The following is a 19,165-nucleotide window of genomic DNA, read 5'->3' on the forward strand; positions in this document are numbered from 1 at the left end:
CTTACTACAGCCACCAGGGCGGGTCGGTAATCAGTGCAGGGCAGTTTCCAGTAGGCCGTGCCTGTGCTGCTTGGTGGTGTGATGTTAAGCGCACGGTGCAGGTAGGCAGGATGTAGCGGGAAGATTGTCATGTGTGGAGCTAAGAAGGATATGGGAGAGAGGAGAGAGAAACAGGAGCCCAAGACATACAAACAAACAAAAAAGAATGCTAGGGGAGCTTGCCGTTGGAGTGGAGAGATGAGAGACTATGAAATGGAGAAAAACAACAAGGGGAAGAGGAAGACAAAAAAAGAAAAGAACAAATAAAGAAAAATCGGAAAGGAAAAATAAGAGCAAAGTTCCCAGGGATTCCACCAGTGCAGCTATGAGTCTGGGGAAGTTGTTCTCAGGTGTTGCAGTACAGCCAGGCTAGAAGGCGCAGAAGTATACAATGCCAGGTATTCAGGGAACAGAAAGAGAAGGAAGATATAGACAGACGAGAGATGAGTAATGAAGAAAGACAAAAAGGGAAAAAGAGGGAAAAGAAAACAAAACAAATTAAAAAAAAAAACAAGAAAAGCCCCCCAAAAACAGAAAAAAAAAAAAATCTAGCGAAAAAAGAAATGCCCTCAGGGATCCCTCTGCATGTCTGTGCAAGCCAAGGGTGTAGGTTCCAAGCCACGCAGCACCGCCTGGCCAGAACAGGCTCCCAACTCAAGAAAAGGAAAAGAAAACAAACAATTCAAAACAAACAAATGAACAAAAGCCCCGGGATCCCACCAGCACAGCAGCTCAGACTGGGAAGCAGCTCCATGCTCAAACAGAGCACTGCAGCCCCTCGGGAAGAAGCAAAATGGCGCACGGAGCCAGGTATTTGAGTGAAAGGAGGGGGAAGTGGTGAGAGGTAAGGAAGAAATCAAAAGAATTGGAAAAATGCAACACCACCAGCCAACAAATGGCACTCAGAGAGCCAGCCCGTTCGGGTGGGTAGAATCCAAGCAGCCGGTGCTTCTTGGACAAGAGATTGTGGCTGAGGGAAGCAGAGGAGGCCGAGCTGGGGTGAAAAAGGGTGCGGGGTGGGAAAGCGTATATCGCAAATTATTGTTTTGTCTCCCACTGGAAGCTTCGTGAAGCTACTTTCTCATATCCCGTTTGCTGGTCTCCGATAGGAGTCCAAGATGGTGGATCCGTGCTGCCTGAGCTGTTAGGGGACCTCTGCATGAATCTCTCCTTACTCTCCATTCTCTGTCAGTTTTCTCACTCCATTTGGTGCTTGACTGAGTTCTTTATCTCTTCATTTGATGTTTTAGGGTTTCAGGATTGTTGTTTTCTCTGTTTGGCTTAGTTTTTCAGATCTTTGCTGTGGAGGGACAGCGTGGTGCTTCTGCCTAGAGAGCCATTTTGCCGGTGCATCTCTCCAAAGTGTTTTTAATGACTGTAATCGTACAGAAGTAGATTGCCAGGCCTTTCTTTTACACTTCTGTGAAACACGATGATGTTTTACAGGGTAATGACTAGATGACCTGAAAGATTCTGTTCATTTGGAAATGTCCGAGTCTTGGATCCTTTCTGAAACTCTCTTTGACCACTTCAGCTTTCCTTTGCTTTCTCCTTCAATGAGCTTTTGTAATATTGCTAGGAACCCTACGAAGCAGTTTTATTCTGTGACACATAGGGTTGCCACAAGTCGGAACTGACTTAATGACACCAGTTTTGGTTTTGGTTTGGTTTGCCCATAAATCTAAACACATAATTGTATTTCATCTTCTTTTGTTCCTTGATTGTCTCCTGTGATACTCATGCCTCCTAAGTTTGATGTATGATAAGTGTCCCATGATTCTTATCTTGTGTTTTACACTTCTTATGTCACTTCTACAGTGTCCAGTACAGTGCAGCATTTTTAAAAATCCTTGTAAATGGATGCTAGTTCTGCAGATAAACAAACTCAGTCAGAGTAATAAATAACTTCCTTAAGTCAATGAGGACTGGAGAATTAGGAGAATGGAAATCAGAGGTCCTCTTCCAGGCTCTCTCTACTTATTATGCTGTCTCTAGGGAATACGAAAATGAGTTGAAAATCAAATTACATTATTAAAATATATGCTTAGCTTATGAGTTGAAAAATTTTGGTTCTACAAAGAATAGCTTCTACAGTATGTCTCTGGATCGATCACAAGCTCCCAAACACTCAGTAACAAATGAATACCATTAAAGAATCCACTTCAAATCCTTTATTGAAATGAAGTGAAGACTTAACCAACTCCTCAATCCATCTAGCAAGCAAGCAAAGTAATAACTCCATCAATGTGAACTAATGCAATGACAATTATACCCAAAATGTTTTAACTGATCAGTTCAGCATATGAAGAATGTGAATGTGCCAATTGGCCAGGATCCTGTCAGTCATTGTGTGTGAAGGGCAAGAAGAGCAGAAGGAGCCACAGAAGATAAGAAGTGAGAAAAGCACAGAGGAGGGGTGAGGGAGTGTCAGAGAATAACTGCCACGTTAGCTCCAGTATTGGGGGTGGTGATAATTGGAAGTGGTAATAAGGGTGGGAAACAGCAGGCACTGACAAAGGACAAGAAAGCTAGAGATGAAAAGCCAAAAAATAGAATAATTCCATAGTCCCTCTGGCAGGCAGGTACCTGTCAATCAACATGGCTGCCTCCAGAGATGTCTGCATGTATATGATTGGGAGGAGGAGAGGGAATCTGACATAGCCTCAATTCTGTCATCAAAAATGCACATTTTGAAGATCTCCTAGTATGTGTGCTGTGGAGGGGAAAGAGTGGAGTGGGGGACATTGTGAGCTTCTGAAGCCTATAAGTGCACCAGCGTGTAAGGCTGGAGGAAGGCAGCCCAATCAGCTCAGCTGCCTAGTGAAGCCCTCAGTGCAGGGAGTCCAGGGCTGTAGGTAGTGCCATGTCCCACACACCTACTGCTGAGCTTCATCTACCTTCACCATGTGCAGCTCAGTAACACATTTGTCATGGTAACAGCCAAACCAGCAAGATAAGGCACTCCATTTAAGAAAATGAAAAGCACAGCTTTTATTTCTAAAGATTGCTATCCCACAAAAACAAAATTAAAATATAAAGATTTTCGGCACTTGTTTAAGTCTAGAGAGCTATTGGGGTCTTCACAGCAAGTAATTTCCTGAGAGTTTCTGTTGGTCTGTGTTATATTCAGAATTCTTCAAGTATAATTATTATAAATCTATCAGATACATGCTAATTTTGGTATCCTCCCCAATGAGTATGTGAGCCACAAGAAGCTGTTGTATATTTAAGGAGGGAAGGTTGGGTCCCTATCTCCACCGTTTTCCCTGTCGTCCCTCTCAGGAAACCACGGATAGCTCTTTGCCAGACCCTTCCGCAGCTAAAACAGAAAAAAATAAAAAAGATGTTTGACAGTGTAATTGTTCCCTCTACAAGTCCACCGAGAGCAGAGGTGAGGACCCCTACCCACTGCCTGCATGACTTCTTGATAATACTTCTTAAAGGCATATGCCCAAGAAAGCACTAAAAAAAATGCCTTCTAGAGAGTAGGTGTTTATGCTTTCAGGAACCGCATTTTGAGTGTAACACCATTAAACCAATTATCGTATTGCTTTGTAATTGTCTCTTTTCATGGCTAACTCCTCAACGGTACCGTAACATTCTTAAGAGCAGAGACTGCCTTTTTCATCTCTACATGTCTGGTTGTTAGCACAGGCTGATGAATATCTGTTGGAGGGAAGGATACACAAATGCACACATGCTTAAATCCTAAGACTGAAGACCTAGGGAGAAGACATTTTTCCCCTCCAGATTAATTAATACCCTTGGTCACATATGCTAATGGTGGAGGTGATGTGGAGGGGAATTGGAATAATTCTTCCATAAAAAAGAATATCATGAATACTTTAAGATAAACTAATAACCAGAAATTAAAGTACTGTAAACAATCTTTTGTTTTTCAAAGCCGATTTCTGCTTAATTACACTCAATTCTTAGTTATGTCACAAAAGTATTTGATGACTTCTATATCACTTGATTCTCATTTGACATAAGTTATGTTTTTCCAGGATAATCATAGTGTGAAAGTAAGAAATACATGCTACAACCCTGGTGGCGTAGTGGTTAAGAGCTATGGTTGCTAACCAAAAAGGTTGGCAGTTTGAATTCACCAGGCGCTCCTTGGAAACGCTATGGGGCAGTTCTACCCTGTCCTTTAGGGTCTCTATGAGTCAGAATCAACTCAACGGCAATGGCTTTGGGTTTTTTGGTTTCTGGGGGCACACAAAGAATAAATCTTAGAATTAACAGCCTCTAACAATTAAGAATATTGAATATACCGTGGACTGCCAAAAGAATGTACAAATTTGTCTTAGAAGAAGTACAACCAGAATGCTCCTTAGAAACAAGGATGGCGAGATTACGTCTCGCACACTTTGGACATGTTATTAGGAGGGATCAGTCCATGGAGAAGGACGTCATCTTGGTAAAGTAGAAAGTCAGCGAAAAAGAGGAAGGCCTTCAAGGAGATGGATCGGCACAGTGGCTGCAACAACGGGCTCAAGCATAACAACGATTGTGAGGATGCCACAGGACCGGGCAGTGTTTCGTTCTGTTGTACATGGGGTCACTATGGGTCAGAACTGACTCAACGGCACCTAACAACAACAAAAACAATTAAGCTTATTTTTTAAAATAAAGGTGTTTTCACAATGCTTTCTAAAACTCATTTTTATTATTTCTTGGTGATTAGTTGACTATGAAATTAACAGTCAAATACAAATTCAATCTATAATTGAACATAAACTGACATAAAATAAACTCAAATAAAAAAGAAACCTTCTACTGACCTAAGAGAAGTTCATATTTGACTATTTAGATATATTAGTCACTATCGCTTATATGCTTTTAACCTTTAATGTTATTAGAAACAAAGGGATCCAGTTGTCTACCATTATCATCCATAGCTGAAGTCAGAAGTCTGAGGTTTTTAGACGTTTGCTCCCACGTCATCACCCTGCGACCTACTTTTCAACAGCAAAGCCGCTTCCATCAGTCCTAGTTGACAAAATGTATTTTGAAATGGAAAATTGATGTAGAATATTAGCACTGTCAAGCTCTTTCCTTAACAGGTCACATACTTATGGATATTTAAATCCCCTTTTTTTAAAAAGGTCTATGACCAAATCTATAATGTCACTTATTATTTGAATAATGCAAAGAAAATAGGGGATTTTTTTTTTCACCAGGCAAGTTCTTTGACTAGATAATTGCAGCCAGATACCCCTGACCGAGACGGTAAATTAAAGACCAAAGGCTGCAACAATTCTAATTATGTTCATAAAGTCACTGCTGAGCCCCCGTATGCACGAGTGGGAATCAGCCCCCAGCAGTCCACAACTCCAGACCCTTTATCTGAGGTGAGATTCCTATGCATTTACCGTGCACAGAGCACTATCTGGTTCCCCGTCTAGACCAATATTGTGCAATGCTGAGGGCAGTATAAGGAGAGGGTTGATAAGGAAGACTGCTAGCCAAGAAAAGAGCCTTCCCTCCTTAGAAGATTACGTAGGGGTCATTCTCTGTTACTTGAGCATGCTCCGGGAAGGGAGAAATCTCAATCCTTGGCCAGGCAGTGCAAAATATTCCTTCCTACCAAGGGCACAGGAGCTTGGTAAAAACAGTTTTCTCCTTCTTATTTTACTTCCTATAGCATTTTATTGCCTATTATAAACTGGGATAGGGGCCTACAGGATATTGAGGGCAGAGGAAAAGCTCAATGATTAAGCTCAATTTCGAGAGAGAGAGAGACAAAGACAGAGAGACACACAGAAAGACAGACAGATATTAGCTATCCCAGCACAGTAATGAAAAATCCCTAAAATTCTAATTCATTCCTCAGATGGTGGCTCAGTCTTGGCCCGGGATCCTTTTACGTCTTTGACATTAAGAAAAGGGATAACCATCAGTGATACTTGGCGGGGGGTCAGGCTTGCCTTGGGATACCTTTTTCTCCTCTTCCCTCATTCTTAGCCCTCCTACTTAGCTTGTGAACTTTCTCAAGTTGCTCTGCTACCAGCAGTCAAATTGAAATGATGACTTAATTGGATCTCATCAATGAATTAATACTAATTAGTAGTTTCCTGTATTTCTCCTCCCAGGAGTAAATACTTTAAAAAATTTCTTTAAGAAAGAGAGAAATGCTTCGCTTAAAGGAGGCCACAAGGTAAACAGCACAGCCCTGGGAACCCGGAGATTTCAGGTGGCCTGGGCTACTGTGAATTAGAAGTCAATGTTCAGCCTGTTTCTTAATTTGTGAAGTAAGGGACTGGATTAGATGAAATCCTTTCCAACTCAAACGTCCCATTATTCTTCAAAATACTCCATATTAGTCAACTTTAGGCAGCATGTTACTAAGATGATTTTAGGTGGGACGTTTCAGATAACCCCCATATCACACTGTGTAGGTTATTATTTACTCCATTTGCCCATAAGAATATTCTTTCTTCTGCAATCTTGGTTGTGTTAAATAATACTGTCCTCACTAGGGCTTAAATGAACACTTCAAACACAATCCTAGGGACTTTTAGTTTCAAGATAGTGGAGTACAGGCTTTTCTCAATCCTTCCCCTCTCCAAAATTACCACTCTCAACAGTAAGGAGAACAAAAAACAGCAACACAAGTTTCATCATCTTCCATGAAACTAGAAGACATTTGTAACTTCAAACCACAATATAGGAAGATGGAAAAGAGATGAGTTGAAAGAATGCTAAGTTACTTAGCAGAAGGAAGGAAGGTCTAACTAGAGGACCTGTAACACTAAGCAAGCTCATCCACCCTGCTCAATGCCAGAACAGACCCAGAAATTGGAGGCAAAAGGAGTCCCAGAAAGTAGAGATGAGGCACGAGTCTAAAGTAGAGGAATTGGCTGAAAGTCTATATATGGAGTAGGTAGAAACCCTCCTCCTGGATCCTTTACCCCCAACTGATATGGTCAAGTGACTATCCTCCCACAGCCCTATAAGAGAGATAGGATATGAAATCTATGGAGAAATACAGAGAAGCTGCAGATGTGGGATACTAGGCCAAGGGGAGAGATTAATAACGGCAATAAGTGAAAGTGTACATAAGAAAGAGGTTCCTAGGTGGTGCAAGCAGTCTGCAATTGCCTGCTAACCTAGAGGTTGGCAGTTCAAACCCACCCAGCAGCAATACAGAAGGTTTGGCAATCTGCTTCCATAAAGATTACAGCCAAGAAAACCCTATGGAGCAGTTCTACTCTGTAACACATGGGGTCACCGTGAGTCAGAATCAACTCAATGGCAAAGGGTTTTTGTCTGTTTGTTTGGTACATTGTAACAGTGTTCCAGAATACCAGCAGTCAGATTTGTCCCAATTATTTCCCTCTTCCCCTGAGAAATAAAATAAAATACCGCATCTCTGAAATAAAGAATGCCATAACAAAGGAACACTCATAGGATAAGAAAGAGTGCTGCTTGTTGTTGTTAGGTGCTGTCAACAAACAAATCTGTCTTGGAAGAAGTACAACCAGAATGTTCCTTAAAAGCAAGGATGGCAAGACTTCTTCTCACATACTCCTGACATGTTATCAGGAGGGACCCTGGAAAGGACATCTGTTGTACAACAGAACGAAACACTATCCAGTCCTGCAGCATCCTCACAATTGTTGTTATGCTTGAGCCCATTGTTGCAGCCATTGTATCAATCCATCTTGTTGAGGTCTTCCTCTTTTTCACTGACCCTCTACTTTACCAAGCATGATGTTCTTCTCCAGGGACTGGACTATGGCAGTCCATGATATTTTCTGTATTCTTCACCAACACCATAATTCAAAGGCATCAATTCTTCTTTGGTCTTTCTTATTCATAGTCCAGCTTTCGCATGTGGATGAGGCAATTGAAAATACCATGGCTTGGGTCAGGTGCACATTAGTCCTCAAAGTGACAACTTTGCTTTTTAACACTTCAAAGAGATCTTTTGCAGCAGATTTGCCCAATGCAATATGTCGTTTGATCTCTTGACTGCTGCTTCCATGGGTGTTGATTGTGGATCCAAGTAAAATGAAATTCTTGACAACTTCAATCTTTTCTCTGTTTATCATCATGTTGCTTGTTAGTCCAGTTGTGAGGATTTTTGTTTTCTTTATGTTGAGGTGCAATCCATACTGAAGGCTGTGGTCTTTGACCTTCTCAGTAAGTGCTTCAAGTTCTCTTTGCTTTCAGCAAGGAAGGTTGTGTCATCTGCTTATCGCAGGTTGTTAATAAGCTTTCCTCTAATCCTGATGCCGAGTTCTTCTTCATATAATCCAGTTTCTCAGATTATTTGCTCAGCATACAGATTGAAGAAGCATGGTGAAAAGATATAACCCTGCTGCATACATTTCTTGACTTTAAACTACACAGTAACCCCTTGTTCTATTCAAAAGACTGCCTCTTGGTCTATGTACAGGTTCCTCGTGAGCACAATTAAGCGTTCTGGAATTCCCATTCTTCGCAGTGTTATCCATAATTTGTTATGATTCGCACAGTCAAATGCCTTTGCATAGTCAATCAAACACAGGTAAACATCTTTCTGGTATTCTCTGCTTTCAGCTAAGATTCATCTGACATCAGCAATGATATTCCTCATTCCACGTCCTCTTCTGAATGTAGCTTGAACTTCTGACAGTTCCTTGTCCATGTCCTGCTGCAACCGGTTTTGAGTGATCTTTAGCAAAATTTTACTTGTTTGTGATATTAATGATATTGTTTGCTAATTTCTGCATTCTGTTGGATCACTTTTCTTTGGAATGGGTACAAATATGGATTTCTTTCAGTCGATTGGCCAAGTAGCTCTATTCCAAATTTCTTGGCACAGACGAGCGAGCACTTCCAGCATTGCATCTGTTTGTTGAAACATCTCAGTGGGTATTTCATCAATTCCTGGAGCCTTGTTTTTTGCCAATACCTTCAGTGCAGCTTGGACTTCTTCCTTCAGTACCATCAGTTCTTGATCATATGCTGCCTCCTGAAATGGTTGAACATCGACCAATTCTTTTTGGTACAGTGACTCTGTGTATTCCTTCCATCTTCTTTTGATGCTTCCTGCATTGTTCAATATCCTTCAGTATCCACAGAATCCTTCAGTATTGCAACTCAAGGTTTGAATTTTTTCTTCAGTTCCTTCAGTTTGAGAAATGCTGAGCATGTTCTTCACTTTTGGTTTTCTAACTCCAGGTCTTTGCACATTTCGTTATAATACTTTACTTTGTGTTCTCGAGCTGCCCTTTGAAATCTGTTCAGCTCTTTACTTCATCATTTCTTCCATTTGGGTTAGCTACTCTACCTTCAAGAGCAAGTTTTAAAGTCTCTTCTGACATCCATTTTGGTCTTTCTTTCTTTTCTGCATTTTTAATGACCTTTTGCTTTCTTCACTTAGGATGTCATTGATGTCATCCTATGAGGAACACTCATAGAATCAGAAAGAGCACTTAGAAGTTAGAAATATGATAGCTGAAATTTAAAAAATCCAGTGAAAGAGTTGAGCGATAAAGTCAAGGAAACATCCAATATCCAAATAGGAATTCCAGAAAGAGAGAACAAAAATAGTTGGTAGAAAATAATCAAAGAAATAATAGAAGAAAACTTCTCAGACCTGAACCTGAGACTATAGCCCTATGACACCCCTCTGACTTGAAATAGCAGCCATTCTAAAAAACCACCTTCTAGCCAAACAATAGACAGGCTGATAAAATAAACAATAATACCCAAAAAGAATATACTCTGTAGAACAAACAACTACACGAGATCAAAAGGGCAACATTTGCCCAAGAGCATAGATGAAAAGGCAGGAAGGGGTAGGAAAACCAGATGAAAGGAAATGGGGAACTCAGGAAGGAAATGAGGAGAGTTTTGACACAGTGTGGGAATTGCAACCAATGTCATGGAAGACTTTGTGTACAATTTGTTGAATGGGGAAACTAATTTGCTTTGCAAACTTTCACCTGAAACACAATAAAATATTACAAAGAAAAAGAAAACTTCACAGACTTGAGGGACAAAATCTCCAAATTGAAAGGGTTCACCAAGTGTCCAGCTCAAGTAAGAAAAAAACAAACAACGTACCTAAGGCATATCATCCTGAAATTTTAGAACAGCACTCATGAAGAACCAAACCCAAACGCACTACTGTCAAGTCGATTCTGACTCATAGTAACTCTGTAGGACAAAGTAGAACTGCCCCATAGGGTTTCCAAGGCTGTAAATCTTTATGGAAGCAGACTGCCACATCTTTCTCCCATGGAGCTGCTGGTGGCTTCGAATCACCAACCTTTCAGTTAGCAGCTAAGTGCTTTAACCACTGTATCACCAGGGCTCCTTCACTAATGAAGAGGCAATTCTAAAAGCTTCCTAAGGAAAAAAAAAATTAAAGACATGTACAAAGGAAGTCAGAGGGCTCTAGAAGGGATGTCTTTACGAAAATACACACAGTTTGAGACAGGAAAAGATGGGACAAATATTTACTCCAAGGAAAACAAGGAGTAGTTAGAAAAGAAAGGTATACCCACATATATAATAGAGCAACAGGGGGCACAGTTATGAAAATCTCTTAGCCATAACCAAACACCTCCTGGGACTGAGATACTGGGCTTGAGGGCTAAGGACTATAGTCTCAGGGGACATCTAGGTCAACTGGCATAACACAGTCCATAAAGACAACCTTCTACCTTCTACTTTGTTGAGTAGCAACTGGGGTCTTAAAAGCTTGTGAGTGGCCATCTAAGTTACTACTATTGGTCTCTTTCTGTCTGGAGCAAAGAAGAGTGAAGAAAACCAAAGACTCAAGGAAACAATTAGTCCAAATGGACCACATGAATCACAGCCTACACTAACCTGAGAGCAGAAGAATTAGATGGTGCTTGGCTACCACCATGACCCCTCTGACCAGGATCACAATAGAAGATACTTAATAGAGTTGGAGAAAAAGGTAGAACAAAACTCAAATTCACAGAAAATACCAGACTTTACTGGTCTGATAGAGACTGGTGGAACCTCCGAGACTATGGCCATTAGACACCTTTCTAACTTAGAACTGAAACCACTCTTGGAAATCACCTTTCAGCCACATAAAAAGCATGCCTGTAAAGCAAACAATAATACCCAAAGGAACATGCTCCACAGGACAATCAACTATATGAGACCAAAAGGGCAGCATTTGCCCAAAAGCAAAGTTAAGAAGGCAGGAAAACTGGGTGAATGGAAATGGGGAGAGTGCTGACACATTGTGGGGATTGTAACCAATGTCTGAACAATCTCTGTATAAACTGCTGAATGGGAAACTATTTGCTCTATAAACTTGAACCTAACCACAGTAAGATATTAAAAAAAAAGAAAAGAAAGAAAGAAAGAAAGGTAGTCATACTATACTACTTGGCTTAGCAGTGAACAATTAGTTACGTGGTCATAATAATGAAGAAATTAAATACAGATATTAGCCAGACATTGTGATAAACTATGTTGTGAAGGACAGAAACAGAATAAGGGATAAGTGAGTGAAAATTCTCCCTTAAGACTACTGAAAACATCCAAAATCTATGAATAATGAGATAGCGGTATATAAATCAAACCCATTGTCATCGAGTCGATTCTGACTCATAGTGACCTTATAGGGCAGAGCAGAACTGCCCCTGAGGGTTTCTAAGGAGCAGCTGGTGGATTTGAATTGCTGAACTTTTTGGTTAGCAGCCAAGCTCTTTAACCACTATGTCACCAGGGCTCCAGGGCTCCTTTAGCAGTATATAAAGGAATTTAAAGTGATTGCGTCTAGTGAAATAGAGTGGACAGAAAGAAAGAGGGAGGGAATCAAGGACTGCTAGGGGCTTGCTGGTGTTCTTATAAGCCTTTTTAACACTATTTAACTTTTTAAAACTATATTCACGTATTACTTTAATATTATATAAAAATAATTTAAAACAAATGAACAAAAATGACAACTCTATATTTTCCATGAAGTCCTTGGGTGGAGTAAATGGTTAGCATATTCAGTTGCTAACCAAAATGCTGAAGTTTTGAATCCACTCAGAGGTGCTTCAGAAGAAAGGCCTGGAGATCTACTTCTGAAAAATCAGCCACTGAAACCTCTATGGAACACAGTTCTACTCTGACACACATGGGGTTGCCATGTGTTAGAATCGACTGAAGGCAACTGGTTTGTTGCTTTATTTTGTACATAGTGAAATTACTGCTCTAGAGAATAAAACTGATAATATTATTAGAAGTTTCAGATTATTAAAGGGCTGAAGAGCAATGCCATGCTATACTATTCTTGAAAATTAAGCTGTAATTATGGGGAAAGCTGCCTTTCCTTTATAGCACTAATCTGATTTTAGTCCTCCAAGTCCAGAGTCCTGTCTCTGGAGATTCAACAGTCCCTTGGAGAATCTCTGATTTCTGTTCCAGGAATGGGAGGGAAGTGCTACTTCTAATCTAATGCCCAAGCCAACACTCATAACACTGTCCTTGATTCCACAGCTAGACTAAACCTAGACTAGAACATTCACACAAGGCTAGTGTCACAGAAACTAACGTCCAACTACATAATCTGGGTTTGGAGGTACTGTGTGGAGGTACTGTGTACTCATTTTCTTTCAGCTTCCCTATCATATAGAGCTGAGCATCAGAATCTCTATTATTGATTTGCTGGGTACCTTTTCTTTTTTTATACATTTTTTATGTAAATATTTTATGGTGTTTCAAGTCAAAGTTTATACAGTGAACTAGGTTCCCATTTAACAATTTTTACACAGATTGTTCCGTGCCATTGGTTACCGTTTTCACAATGTGTCAGCCTTCCCATTATTTCCATTCTGTTTGTTCTGTTTCCATTCATTGAGCTTCCCTTCCCCTCCTTGCCTTCTCATATTTGCTTTTGGGTAAATGTTGACTGTTTGGTCTCATGTAGTTAATTGCTTAAGGGACACACTACTCACAGGTGTTGCTGTTTATTTTATAAGCCAATCTATTATGTGACAGAAGGGTGAGTGGCTTCAGTTCCAGGTTAAAAGGGTATCTTAGGGCGATAGTCTCGGGGGTTCCTCTAGTCTCTATTAGTCCAGTAAGTCTGGTCTTTTTTTATGAATTTGAGTTTTGTGCTACATTTTTCTCGCATTCTAACCAGGACCTTCTATTGCATCCCTGGTCAGAACGAAAGGTAGTAGTAGTGGGGCTCCATCTAATTCTTCTGGACTCAGGTTAGAAAAGGCTGTGGTGCGTGTGGGCTATTAGTCCTGTGGACTATTGTCTTCTTTAAGTCTTTGGTTTCCTTCATTCTCTTTTACTGCAGACAAGTAGAGATCAATAGTTGTATCTCAGATGGGTAATTCTTCAAAAATGACTTTACTTCTCTTTGTATTAATTTCCTCATTCGCCAAATGATGACGATGATGTAACTTGCTCTAAAAGGATGTGATTCAAGTTAATTAGTATAAATGATAGCCTAAAGTATTATACAAACACAAGTTACTGCTTTTATGATGACAAATTTTTGGCAGCACTTCCTCTGACGAAAAACTAAACAGAAGTCTCTTTTCTAGGAGCTTTTCTCTATTTAAGATAATATTGCTGAAAAATCTAATGATTCTGTCCACAAATTTTAATATAAGGGCTGATTCTTCTTGCTAAAAATGGACTCAAATTTCTCCCTTGATTTCTTGGGTGTTTACCAACTGTGTGTCAATTCTTACCTTTTCTTGCAAGTCGGTCCCTAGGTAATCCTGACTTAGCACGACTCGGTTCCTTTATCTTTTTCTGTGTCCTTTTCTTGCCACTCTTTCTCTCTGCCCTCGAAACAAATTTTTCTCTCAAAGAGCAGTACCCTAGGTCCCTTGTGTTTCTCTCTTTACACTCCTTTGGGCAATCTCATATACTTATATAACTCTGTAACAATTTCATCAAACAGCAGATTCCTAAATGCTCTCAAGCTCTAAACTTGCTTGACACCATCTTCCTGCTTGACACCTCTATCAGAATTATCTGAAAAATCAGGTCCTCCTCCTTGTTCTTTTCTTTTCAATAATGGCATCAACAGTGTTAGTTACCCACGTGAAACTCACCAACATCTTGACTCTTTTGCTTTAAACAATTCATGAGCAGTCAGTTGCAAAATCACATAGATTCTATCTATGTATTGTCTCTCCCGATCTCTCCCCTTTCCATCCCACTGGCATTACACTGTTACAGACCCTCTTCTCAGTCTGGACAACTACAACACCCTCTTAATGCGCTTCTTCACCATCTATTCATTGCGACTTCAATCCATCCTGCTATCACAGTGGCTTTGATCAAATTGCTGCTGCCTTAAAATAATCAGTGGCTCCCTATTGCCTCATCTTGGTATACAAGACCCTCCATGTTAATGCCCCAAACATACATATCCAGCCAAATCTCACTACTCCCCTACATATACTCCATTTTACAACCAAACTACACATACTTACATTCTCCAAGCATGCCAGGCATTTTTTGGGGGAGGGGGGCTTGAATTGTCTCTGCCGCTTATCCTTACCATACTTCACCAAACCAAACCCACTGATGGCAAGCTGATTCCTACTCACAGCAACCCTACAGGACAGGGTAGAACTGTCATAGGGTTTCCAAGGCTGTAAATCTTTACAGAAGCAAACTGCCACATCTTTCTTCTGTGGAACAGCTGGCAGGTTCGAATCGCTGACCTTGTGGTTAGCAGCTGAGCACTTAACCACTGTGCCACCAGGGCTCCTTAATTATCCTTCAAGGCCCGTGAATATTTCTCTGATTTCTCCACCACCTGATATTGTCCTTTCCTTTTCTGCACTTGACCCTTCATATCTCTATCTTTGTATGTCTCATATGGTACCTGTTTTACTCTTATTTATAGTGTAATTGCTCGTACCCAGTCTCAGCCCCATCTCCCACTCACAAGATTACGAACTCCTTGAGTGAAGGAAAGTTGTCACACTCATCTTCGAAGCTTTCTGTACCTAGCATGCATTTTGCACATGTACATGCTCAAGAAATGTCTTTGAACTGAAGGTCACAAAAACTGCTCTTAAATGCCTTTCTGGAGTTCGTCAGAAATATTTAATAACTTAAAAGTTTTCAAGAATGAGGTAGTATCCCGGATGACATATTACTTGGCCCTAGGTTTGCAAACAATTGCAGTAAAGGAAGTCTTGGTCTGAATCAATGGTTGAATGGAAAGTTCTATTAAAGGATTTTAAAAAATCTTATTAGTGATATAGCAGATGACATGCTTCTTTCTAAGTCGGTTTTCTTAAAATTCACAAATGGAATACTAGAACACGGAGCAGTGAAATGAGCGGCAGGATTACCCTGTGGAACCTTTTTGGTAAAAGTGAGCTTCTATCCTCAGCATCCTGGCTGAATTTAAAATTCAGCTATTCTATTCTACCCACTGCAAATGACCCTGGGGCTTTGATAGACTCAGCACCTTTCTCTGATTGCATTCTAGGGCTGTTGCTTTCATTGGCTGAGCTATTAAACAGTGGCCATATTTGACTCAGAGGTGGAATAAAGAACTAATCTCTGCTGCAGATCAAGCTAGTCTTTGAGGTTACCAAGGACAGGCCTCAAAGACAAAGAGCCTGTTGCCCTCCCACCAGAAGAAATGTTTATTAATTTTTATTTCTTTAAAGTGACTGGATCTTCTTCTCAATCGTACCAAATAAGTGCACCACAATATTTACTTGTTCAAGTATGTAGAGGCATCAGGTAGATAGGAAAGATGTTCTATTAGCATTTAGATACTAACTCTACAATAGAATTTGCCCCAGCGCTTTGTGTAATCAATTTACCTCAAACTTCAAAAGGCCAAGTAATCTCTGCTCCGCCCTACTTTCTCAGATAAGAGTGCTCTAGTGCTCCATTTAAGGAGCCCTGGCGGCGCAGTGGTTAAGCGCTGGGCTGCTAACGAAAGGTTAAAAAGCACCAGTAGTTCTGAGGGATAAAAATGTGACAGTCTGCTTCTGTAAAGATTTACAGCCTTGGAAACCCTACGGGGCATTTCTTCTCTGTCCTATAGAGTCGCTATGAGTGGGAATTCGACTGGACGGCAACGAGTTTGATTTTGGTTTACTGCACCATTGAGTCTGAATTTAAAGTAAAAGAAAAAAGCATTTTAAAAAAATCAAGAAATTGAGGTGGGTTATAAAAACCAAAGTGGCAAAGGAGAAATGGACAATGTCTTAAAACCTTAGAGAAGCGAAGAAGCGAGCAGGCTGCGCTTTAATCCCGAGTGGTATGCGTTATCTTCCCTCCATTTCCTGGGCAATTTCCACTCAAGGCTAATCTTTGGCAATAACTGAACCTCATCCTGTAGGGACGCGTCGCTCATTTTCAATCAGAAACCTTCTGTAGGTGAACTACTCTCAGCCACTGATCTCTGATTCTATTTCCTACAGGCCAATTCGGCCGGGCCTGGCGCCAGCTTCCCGTGCGTCCAGGGTCGCTCCTTCTACCACGGACCCGGGCTGTGGGCAGCTCGTGGGCAGCAGGGGGCGCAGACCCTGGGTCCCAGCCTGCTAGTTAGCGCTGCCAGGCATCGTCTAACCCCAGGTTCTCTACCTAGGGCTACGTGTTCTTCCTAAAAAAGACAGTGAACCTAGCGGCACGCCCAGGGTGCATGAAAAGAGAAATACAGAGCATGTTACCCCTGATTAACTATTCATCCTCTTTCTCACCCTCTCTGCGCCTTGGCTGCCTCCAAGATCTGGAAATTAAGAAAAGTTGCTCTTTCTCAACACACACTAGAACGCCGACCTCTACCTTCCTTTAAAGAAGAAACAGCTACTGACCCTGAGCCGCCTAGAAACTGTAGGCAAAGTTATTACAAAAGCGGCCCCCGCGGCCGCCCCGCGCCCATTCCCTCCCCTAGGCGCCCGCTGAACTCCTGCTCCAGCCTCCCCCCGCGCCAAATGTGAATGGAGGAGGAGGCGTCCAGGCAAACCTTTATCCCAAACCCTGAATCATACTCCGTCCCCTCCCTTCTCCCCTCTCCCCTGCCTCCGCCCCCGACGGGTGGGAGCGTCAGTGGGGCACAAGTTCCCAGGGTGACTCCAGGCTGGGACGCAGGGGAAGAGTAGGGTTCAAGTGCGCGCCGGCGACTCTGCACCCCTTCGCCTGCTTGAGGCTCGCGGGGTGGGTTCGGGGGCCCCGGGGTCGGTTTTCCGAGGGTGCCCAGGCAATGTAGCAGTCGTGCGCGCGTCTTTGGCTGTAGGGGAATAAATGCCAGCTGGGATGGGTGTCTGGCGTCCGTCTGTCTGTGGGTCTGTTCAGTGTACTTGAGCCAGGACACAGCCCCCACCTTTCCATCGGCGCCGCCCGACAAGTCTCTCCAAGAGGCAGGACTGCGGGATCTGCCCCAGCAAAGTCGCCCCGAGTCGACCTGCCGGGCGGTGCAGGCTAGGGTGTGGGGCCTCGGGCACGTCGCGGAGCCGGCCCTGGGCGCGCCCTCCGTCCGCGCCCTGCGCCGCCCTCCCAGGGCGCGGGCCGCGGCTCGCCGGGTACTCACATGTCGGGTCCCGGGGAGAAGGGTGGCGGGCAGTAGCCCGGCGGCTGCCGCTGGGAGGTCGCCGAGCGCGGCTCCAGCCCCCCGTTGACGCCCCTCCAGCCCCGGCGGCGGCGTTGCGGCTCCGCACCCTCTTCCTCGCCCTCCTCCTCCACCTCCTCCTCGGGCGCTGAGAAGGTCACCCTCGCTTGCTCCTTGCACTTCCTGACCTTGGTGGACATCGCGCCGGCAGCGCTCCGAGCGCCGGGATGCCGGCCGCCGGCCTCTTCCTCCGCCGCCGCCGCGCGGTCTCCCCGCGGCGCCCCTTGCTCACCTCCCGCCGCTCCCGCAGCCTCGGGCAGAGCCCAGAGCAAGGGGAGGAGGAGGGAGAGCGGCGCGGCCCGCGGCTGAGCAGCTAGAGGCGGGAGGCACAGCCCAGCCGCCGCCGCTCACCAGCAAACCACGGGAGCAGCCGGGGCTGTGGCTGCGAGGAGGAAGCCCGAGGCGAACCGGGCCCTGGTGCTGGGAAACGCTCTCCAGCCCCGCGGCGGCGGCAGTGCCTCCTCGGGGTCCGTCTCCTGTCCCCGACAGCATCGCGTGCTAGGACAGCATAGTTACTCGGCGAGAGAGAGGGAGGGAGGGGAAGGACGGGAGAGAATCAATTCTTTATCAGACTGGGAGAGCAGGTAAAGAAATCAGAGAAACTTCCCCTCCCCTCTCTCCTTTTTCTTTTCCAGAAGATCTCGAGTCCTGTTTCCATTTACAGACACAAGTTTCCTAAGGAAGAGAAAAGGGAATTGACTTGCACGTTGTTAATTTTTCTGCAGTCGTATTTCCCGCATTCAGCTCTCCAAATTTCTTTGAAGAAGCATTAATTGTTCGTGTTACTCAGTGTAAGACTGAGTTGACCCTGCAAAGGTTTTAGGTACGTTTCTCTGAGTGCCTTTGCACACCAGAATGATAATGTTTTAAACGTGCATGGTGTTTCAGTTCTTTTAATGAATCTCAAAAGCATCGAAAAAGATGTATACATTTCCAAGAAGTATCTTTCAGCAACACTGAAGTCTCCTTTTAAAACTTAAAAAAAAAAAATTTTTTTTTAATTTTAATTGAGGGCAGGCAGCCACCGTTCTGAGAGGAGTCCCAGAATTTTAATCAGAAACACTTTTAGGGATCAAGGAGTCTGTCCTTAGTTTTAGAAAACAGGCCTAGAGAGATAGGTAGCTAAACTCAGATCAGATCCAGGCAAGTATATTCTCCAAGACATTCTATAGCCTCAAATAAGCAGTTTTCCAGCAAGTTCAGCTTGAAAGAATCACAAAAATACCAGACATGCTATGATAAGATAAAATAAGATATTCGTTTTAACTGTATCCAATTATACTGTGTTTTTTTTTTGAGGAACAATTCTTTCCAAATTTAAGCAAAATACAAATAAGGAAATGCAACTCTTTGAAATTTAATTCTTATAAATAAAATATTATGCATTTTATTAAGCTGACAATGTATGTGTTTAAGAAAGCAATGATATTGCAGGAAAAAAATATTGCCTAGGGCTTTACAATTGGAAGTCCCTTTATTATGTTAGCAGGTACAAAGTGTTAATATCTTTACAGTGTTAAGTTACTAGACCCTGTCAGTTCTACC

At 42.6% G+C, this 19,165-nt stretch overlaps 1 protein-coding gene across 1 annotated transcript in view; it reads right to left on the minus strand.

Annotated features, from left to right (window-relative positions):
• The window catches only part of TRPC3 (transient receptor potential cation channel subfamily C member 3), an 86,310-nt gene extending 68,482 nt beyond the window's left edge, over positions 1-17,828 (minus strand). Inside the window, exon 1 of the mRNA XM_004386848.2 lies at positions 17,543-17,828. Coding sequence (XP_004386905.1) covers positions 17,543-17,760 — 218 coding nt within the window. The 5' untranslated portion in view covers positions 17,761-17,828. The remainder of the gene's footprint in view (positions 1-17,542) is intronic.
• Between the last annotated feature and the right edge of the window lie 1,337 nt (positions 17,829-19,165).

Source organism: Trichechus manatus, unplaced genomic scaffold (genome assembly GCF_000243295.1).
Source record: "Trichechus manatus latirostris isolate Lorelei unplaced genomic scaffold, TriManLat1.0 scaffold00174, whole genome shotgun sequence".
NCBI lineage: Eukaryota > Metazoa > Chordata > Mammalia > Sirenia > Trichechidae > Trichechus > Trichechus manatus.